General features: G+C 40.6%; 2 protein-coding genes across 3 annotated transcripts in view; both read right to left on the bottom strand.

Annotated features, from left to right (window-relative positions):
* Positions 1 to 2,822: 2,822 nt before the first annotated feature.
* LOC134627213 (zinc finger protein 182-like) lies at positions 2,823 to 5,315 on the bottom strand. Of its 2 annotated transcripts, none has more exons than XM_063473160.1 (3): positions 5,080 to 5,315; positions 4,666 to 5,001; positions 2,823 to 4,245 (listed from the first exon to the last, which is right to left on the bottom strand). In XM_063473160.1, the coding sequence occupies exons 1-3, from the start codon at positions 5,261 to 5,263 to the stop codon at positions 3,401 to 3,403; spliced, it is 1,365 nt and encodes a 454-aa protein (XP_063329230.1). In that variant the 5' UTR covers positions 5,264 to 5,315; the 3' UTR covers positions 2,823 to 3,400. The 2 variants fall into 2 exon arrangements, with proteins under 2 accessions (XP_063329230.1, XP_063329231.1); XM_063473161.1 differs by having other exon boundaries at positions 4,666 to 4,998.
* Positions 5,316 to 6,021: 706 nt separating this feature from the next.
* The window catches only part of synpra (synaptoporin a), a 29,757-nt gene continuing 27,736 nt past the window's right edge, over positions 6,022 to 8,042 (bottom strand). Inside the window, exon 6 of the mRNA XM_063473159.1 lies at positions 6,022 to 7,894. Within this exon, the coding sequence (XP_063329229.1) occupies positions 7,643 to 7,894 (252 nt within the window). The 3' untranslated portion in view covers positions 6,022 to 7,642. The remainder of the gene's footprint in view (positions 7,895 to 8,042) is intronic.

The raw sequence follows: 8,042 nt of genomic DNA, 5'->3' as shown, positions 1-8,042 counted from the left end.
CGGTGACGCCAGTGTCCGGCAGCCTCGCCTCTGTCAGTGCCCCCCAGGGCAGCTGTGGCTATGTAGCTTGCCATCACCAGGTGTGAATGTGTGTTAATGGGTGGATGACTGAATGTAGTGTAAAGCGCTTTGGGGTCAATAGGGATTAAGTAAAGCGCTATAAAAATACAGGCAATCTAATCAATTATTCCAGTTATTCTGGTACATTTTGGTGTTTTTGTTAATGTCACAGCTGTCTGATTTTATGATGCTATACTGGATAAAATACGCTGTAGAGTTACTTTAATTTGCCAGTTTTATTTGGCTTTCATTTTACTTTACAACGTTTACTGAGAGAAATTTTCAATAAACGCAGCAGGTTATTTAGTTTAAATACTAACCTTTATAGGTTATTGTAAAATCGTAACCAGTAGCGGTTTTTGCACGGTTGCCCATCGTCGTGGGCAACCGCAAAAGTTGCTCATACTCATGCTGCCCCGACATCCTGCCAGCGCAATTTGGGGATGGCATAGGCACCAATCGGTTTTCTATCGCACATTTGCTGGGAGTAAGGGCGCCCTCCGTCTGCGAGGTGCGCCTGCTGCTTGCGTCACAGGGAGGAGAGGGCGGGGCGGCGGCGGGGGATTCACTGGTTGGCTGAAGCAGCATCTAATAACCAACTCGCAAAATAAAACAAAATAAAAACAAACACGAAAACAGCAGACATTATGATACAGACTTATAATTTGCACCGATGGTTTTTCGAAATTCTATAAGCGAAAAGTGAGCGCGAGAGCCCTCAGTGCGCCTGCTCGCTGCTGAAATCAAAGTAAACTTTATTGTCATCTCCGCTACATACAGTCCAGTATATAGAGAGACGAGACGACGAGGCTCCAGTTACAGCAGTGCAAGAAAACAAACAATTCATATAAGAAGAGTAAGAAAATAAATATAGACTTTAGGATCAGGGGTAAAGGGATCAATAACAATTTAAAATTTATAATTTACAGTTTAAAGATTTAAAGTCTCGCACACAACCCGTCGACAGGGCAGGGGGGCTGGCGGCTTCCAAATAGAGCACATTTCATTCATAATGTTGTAAATCCAAGCCCATTATGTATTCATGATTTGAATCCTGGTTTGTGCGAAATCCCAGAAATAAACCCTATCTGTGAACTAAGGTGTAGGTCTATTAGGTTATCTTGTGGTGATCCTCGGGTTTGGGGATGGGTGTTCATACTGGAGTGCAAAATTAAAACCAATGGATGATGGACAAGAAAAGTTCAAAGCCATCAGGTGCTCAGTTTAGAAAAAAAGGGAAAAACAAGAGGAGGAGAAACAAGAAAAAGATACAGGTAAGCAGATGTGTCACTGGATAATGGCAGGTCATGTATCCTGAAACAATCAGAATCAGAATACTGTATTAATCCCTAAGGAAATTATGTGGGTTACAGTCATATTCCCATATATCATTGTGATGTTGTTTATTCTATTACTCTCGTTTTCTTCTGCTTGTTTTCTTTTTTTCTTTCTCAACAGGTGATCCAGGTGATCGATATATATATTTTTTGTCTACTTATTCTGTTGGTTTTTGTTTTTTGCCCTTTTCCCCAGTCCCTCTTCTCAGCTGTTTTCTTTCCCTCTTTCTTTCTCCCCTTTCTTTCCCTCGGTCAAGTCTGTCCCGTATTCAGAAAGTGAAAATAAAATAAACAATAAAAGGTGAATCAAATAGACCATTACGGCAAGGCTGGGATGGTCCATTTGGTAAAGTAAATCCGTTGGGCATCTTTCTTTGCCTTTAGACAATAATTCTAATGGCAAAAGAGCCAAACGGGACAGGCGCAAAAAAAAAAAAAAAAAGAGAAAAAAGAATGTGGTTTTCACGTGTGAGCGCTACCAGGAGCTTTTTCTACAAGTGCTTTGAAAACTCTTCTTACGAACGACTTCCAAAGTTTTAAAAACTTGAAGAAACGACAATCAAGAACCCAAAAATGAACTCCCGTGGATTACTGCGTGAGCAGTACCTGCTCTCCGTTGGTGTGACCCGTATAGCTGATGAAACCGCGGTCAAGCCAGCCGTCTCTTATCCGCCGCATAAATTTTCTTGCGCTTCTACACTGGCCTTTACGGCAGCGCCTTTTCTCCTTCTTTACCGATCGCAGGCCCGAGCACAATACACGCGCGCGCACACATTGCATTGGGACAGCCTGGTTGCATCATATTCAAAAATTAATTAAAAATCATACTTGATAGTTGACATCAAACTTTCAACACATTCCTCCTCTGGGCCACCTACTGTACCTCTGAGCCAAGTTTCATCTATATCTGCTGTAATATTCCACAAAAATTAAAGGAAAAGTCTGTTCACATTTAACAACTTTCAAGGAGTGTGATAGCGTCTTATTAAAAATATAATAAAAAACATCTGTGATAGTTGACATGAATTTCTCAGCAGATTCCTCTTCTTTGACACCTACACAATGCTACACATGCTAAAGTGGCAGCCGCTAACAGTACTCAAGTAAATTTAAGTAAATATAAGTTTTTGGAAAAATGTACTTCTAACAGTACTTTATTGCGCCATGTTCATTCACTCATGAGCTGCTGTAATATGAATCAAATGGCTGAATTGCCACCTCAGCATGCAGTCAAGTTCTATACTCTTGCTAATGACCTACTAATTATATTCAGGTGTGTTGCAACAGGCACACATGGTTTCAGAGACTGGAGTTCGAGACCCCTGTTGTCATGTAATGCTTATTTTTTCATTTAAAAACAGACACAATGAAAATATTCAAAAGACGACAATTTATTTACTTTGGAGACACAAAAATTGTCTAGTAGAAAATGTTTGTCAGCTGAATGAATTCATTTTTTATTGTCTTGTCCTTTAATGTGCATGCTAGTTTTGTTTTGACAACTACCTATTAAAACTGAGACATTGTGTTCATCTCCTTTAACTCTACAGTTTGCGTTACAGCAGCTTTCTTTATTAAATTTGTCTTCACTAAAGAAATTCTGGTTTGCATTTGCACTGATACTCCGAGACATCTGCTCACACGGGCTCTTTCAGTTTGTGGTGTAAAAGTTGCACATATTACTTATAGAGATTGTTATATGACTCACATCTAATGTTACAATGATAATGATAAGACACAGTTTAATAATATTGTTAGTCTCTAATGAAATGAAGATATATGGCTCTAGGCTCGCCAAGAACCTGGTTTTACACAGAGAAATAACGTGTTGTTAGGAGAGGGATTTGCATTGGTGAAAGTGTTGAAGTCACTGATGATGAGAACTGTGGACTGCAAATGGAATGATTTTACCCTAGCATGCTTCCTTGAGTCCTACAGTTGTAACATCAGTTGCAATTAAAATAAAGGGTTTTAGACATGTCACTTCTGTCTCCTGTGAACAGTCACAGTGGGTGAGTGTAATCGGTTCTGTCCTCTTCATGGATCTTCAGATGTGTGTTTAATTGGCTCTTCCTTTGAAAGGTTTTCCCACAAAACAAGCATGAATGAGGCCTCTCCCCTGTGTGCGTCACCCTGTGAGTCTCCATGTCACCTTTACGATTGAAGCGCCTGCCGCACTCTGTGCACTGGTACGGTCGCTCTCCTGTGTGGATTCTCATGTGTAACGTCAGGGCTCCGCTCTGCCTGAAGTTCACGCCGCATTCCTTACAGCGGTAAGGCTTCTCTCCTGTGTGGATCCTCACGTGATCTTTCAAATGACTCGACTCTTTAAAACGCTTAGCACAAATGGGGCATGTGTGCCTTCTCTCCCTTATGAAATGATTTCCATCTTCTTCCATTCCTATACCGTCTCCGTCCTTGGTGTTCAACTCAGAAATTCGTCTTTTCTGTTGTCTTGTTCCCGATGGTTTGAGCAGCTTAATCCCCACACCCTCTATGTTTTCAGTATGCTCACTCTGACCAACAAGCTGCTCTGGCTCTACAGAGTGGACTGACTGAGACTCTCCACACAGTGTACAGCCTTCAACATCTGTCCTGTTTTCTGCTGTAGTAAATGCATTGTTGCTCAGACTGCATTTGGGGCTCAGGGTTAGAGAAGTAGCCTCGTTATAATCGTCTACTGGCTGATGAGGTAGTGTACAGTCACAGTCCGCCTCTTCCTGAGGTCTAGATGATGTAAACGCCTGCACTTTGATGATCTGAGATGTATGACAGTTGTAACGGTGCTGATACTGGCTCTGGTCTTGTTGAGTCCCATGATTCTTAGAATAAGTGATCTCCAGTGGATCTAAAAAAAATATTATATTATTATTATAAAATATTATATTAAAATATTAATAATAAATTGCCATCATTTTGAATTATTTATATCTAATTAGTACCACTGTTATTAGTATATTTGAACATGAGAGAAGTTTATGACCTTGGGCTGCGTTTGACATTTCCTTTCACCTTTCTGTTTAACATTGAAACACAACATGAATGTAAAGGAAATCTGTTGTTTACTGCAGTGATACACTTTAGATTTGGTCACTCAGACAGGTATTAGCTCATGAATGTAAACAAACCTTCTCATTATAGGAAGCATCTCCAGCTCATGCAATGAAAAACACACTATTTTTCTCATTCCAGCACTCGGACTGATATAAGAACAAAATAACTGATGCCAGCTTTTGCTGGATGTGCTTTTACTCAGTCCTCTCCTCACCTTCTGGGTTAAGTTGTTGAACTTCTGACTCCGCATTTATTCCGCAGGTACATGTTAAACACTCATCTCCGTGTGGCTCAGCTTTGATAGCTTCTGCCTGCTCAACAGTTAATACAGTGTATAGGTGCGAGGGTGGATCCTCGTGATCTCCTCTTGTCACAACCTCAGGTGACACTGTGGCATCACTCTGCTGCCTACAGGAGGCTCCTTGTTGAGCATCCCTTTGGTCATGCTCCTCTTTAATGTGCAGGATGCTCTGGGGCTTTGGGCTCACATGTGGGGTAGAGCCCTCAGGAGAAGCCTCTTCATCACTGCGGGCACTCAAAAGATGATCTGCTGAATGGTACGAGAAAAGTCTGGAGGTGAAACAGCTGTAGCCTTTAACATAAAGTAATGAGTATTACATTTACACACCTGATCTGTGTAGCCTGACTTCAGGCCAGGAGAGCAGTGATCGCAGCTGATTTATCTCCTGCTTGGATCGGCTGATCTCTCCCTGGTAGTCTATTAAGGTTTTCTCCACAGCCCCGAAAATCTCCACCGCCGCCGCGGTGAGCCGCTCGGTGATGAGCGCGTTTAGGTGGTGCAGTGTGCCCATGTCTGGTCTGATCCGGTGGAGGTTTCGCTGATCAGCTCCAGACGTTGGCTTCCTCGTTGGTGTCAGCGACAAGCGTTAAGCTGTTGGGATATCGCCCTCTGCTGGTCACACGCGATGTTTTCTGCACCACATGCTCGCAGTGGAAAAGCAAGTCACACCCAACTTGTAGCCATGTTAGAGCAGATAACTGCAAAAGCCCCGTTTTTCCACATATAATTAAAATTACTTAGTGGGAAGAAAAAGCAAAATAAAGTGTGTTTTTAGATGACACAGACTATATTAGACACACAAATAAGAAAACAAATACTGCAAATCTTGAATTAGGAGTATAACTTATGAAGAAAAGCAAGAGTTCAAGTAAACTACTGTGGTTTTAATTTTCATTTTAATATATTCCTGGTCTTAGTGGAAACTCCTGCATCATTTGGAGGGGTGTGGGTGACCTTTTAGAGAGAGAGACCTTTAAAAATGCACAGGCTTACATTTCAAAATACTGTGGAGACAATTCATTTTATTATTGATGCGCAAATTCCTGAGACATAGACTATGATGTTATAATTCTGTATTCATTTGGATTTTAAGATTTGGACTTTAGGCCACTGAGTGCTACAAAGGAAAACTCACTAAATCATGAGGACACATTACTGTTATTACTATTACTGTACATAAAACTATTTAAATACACTTTTTTTTAAAAGTAAACATTATGAAGACACCAAAACATTCAGAAATCAATTTCTAGGAATTTCAGAGTGGTATGATGAAATCCATGGATGTGTTTATTGCTCTTTGCTTTATTTTCTATAGTGTAGTTCAGAACGTGAACAAGGTACGGTAAAAGATGAACTGTTCTAGTGACACTCCAAAACCTACACGCAGAGACACCACATACATTTGTGTCTCAGTTTGCAGTGCACATCACTGTTTCTTATATCAAACAGAAAGACAGCAGTGTGTCCTTGCTTTGTTCTTGGGAAATCAAGGAAAAGGGTCAGAGGTTACAGATCAAATCAAGATATCAGAACAGATGAAGAAGTCGTTTATGGACAAATTTATACATTTTATTAGGATGAATTCCTGAATTCCTGACCTGTACACAGTCATCAAGGATGCCAGATTATTATACAGTGCATGGATGTTCGGTCTACTTTATTACACTGATGCGAGCCACATGCTTAGAAGTTCAAAGAACAGGGTTGCACAAGTCTCATTAATGTAAACAAACAGCAACCACGCATTATCCTTTGATTTTGACTTTACCATACATGAAGTCACACCTCTGTGGTGCAGAAAGGAACTGTGATTTTTAAAGTAAACTAAAGCTCAGTAGCCATTATATACAGATGAATCTAATATTCACTAGTCTTCTGTTGTCACTATAGCTTTTTTGCTGGGCTTTATTAGTGTGTGTGTGGATGCTCTGGTCATGCTTTAGAGAGGTGGAACTTGGATCTGGAATTACTCATCAGTCTGACGATGGCATAGGAAGCAGTCCCAGGCATTTGTAGCAGGAGCAGCCACTTGCAAACAATAAGGGGAGACAAACTCCCTCTTTACAAATAAAATGCCAAAGTGATGCTGCCTGTGCAGAAGAAATGAAAATGAAAGGAACAGAAACTACATGCTGCAATGGTTGCATATAGAATTTGGTTTTCTTGCACATTCCCTGTATGTTTTGCAGAATGAAGTTATTGCCTTAGTTTTTGAAGACTTTTTGACACCGTCAATAGCCAGTGTTAGAATGAAGCTGGAATGCATTTGTGTCACAGACAAATCACAGAATTTATTCTGAATTGATATGTGAATTCCCATTATCAAAATATTTTTCTTATTAGATTAAAAACAAATTACACTTGTAGTAATACTTAACTGATGAACGTCTAGTAATCAGTCAGGGTGTAAACTTTCAGAGATAAAATGCATGTCCCCCCACCCCCCTTTGTTTCACAGAAAGCGTATTAGAACACATAAAACATCATGCACTTGGAAACTTTGGAGTATACAAACACGGAGTACTTTTTCCTTCCACGACAGAATGGAAACCACTTTGGAAAAGACATCCAATCAGAACATTGTATGTCAATTACTGAGCACAGAGAGAGAGAGAGAGAGAAACTGTTACTAATGTGTTTCAGACTACAAGAAATACAGCATTCAGCAAACAACACCTCTGAAAGAGAAGGAGTAAAAGACTATATCTAATAATTTTACCCAACAACACTTGTATCTACAATGAGTGTACTTGGACACACCGACATTGGTTTTATGACCACCGTTTTGTATTCTGCACAGACAAACTTTACTTCCGTCTTCTTCTATCACGCCTGATTGCCCTGCTTAAAGACGCTGAGGTGCTACTTGCAAAATGAAAAAAGACAATTACATTTGACTGGGGTAGGAAGTGGGCCCTCCCACCTGGCTGTACTCAGATGGCTGACCCATATTGCCCTGGGTGTTGTAGCTCCCTGACTGGTCAAAACTTCCCTGGTTGTATGACTGCTGGCTAAATGTGCCGCCCTGCTTCTCAGACGCCCCGGCTGCAAATCTTGAAGCACCCTTGTGCCAGCCGGTCTCCTTGAAGACAAACCAGATGTTTCCAGCCCATAGAACAAAGTTGAGAAACCCAAAAACCTGAAGAGACAGTGAAGAAACAAATTTACAATAAACATCAAAACATTCAAATAATCTTGGCATAACTGCCCCCACATATTCATTCAGCTTGAACCACAATTTCTGCTGTTTTCACTGGTTACATCTCCCATACACTACCATAACATCA

The sequence above is a fragment of the Pelmatolapia mariae genome, linkage group LG5 (genome assembly GCF_036321145.2).
Source record: "Pelmatolapia mariae isolate MD_Pm_ZW linkage group LG5, Pm_UMD_F_2, whole genome shotgun sequence".
In the NCBI taxonomy this organism is placed as follows: Eukaryota; Metazoa; Chordata; class Actinopteri; order Cichliformes; family Cichlidae; genus Pelmatolapia; species Pelmatolapia mariae.
The sequence above is the reverse complement of the archived record's forward strand: the minus strand, read 5'-3'. Positions and strand labels throughout refer to the sequence as shown.

Bases quoted from the DNA above. Each gene is read 5' to 3' on its own strand.
- LOC134627213 (XM_063473160.1), bottom strand. From the start codon at position 5,263: ATGGGCACACTGCACCACCTAAACGCGCTCATCACCGAGCGGCTCACC. The intron at 5,002-5,079 runs GTGTGTAAATGT...CGTACCATTCAG, and splicing joins AGTCAGGCTACACAGATCAG to CAGATCATCTTTTGAGTGCC. The intron at 4,246-4,665 runs GTGAGGAGAGGA...TATTTTTTTTAG, and splicing joins TCAACAACTTAACCCAGAAG to ATCCACTGGAGATCACTTAT.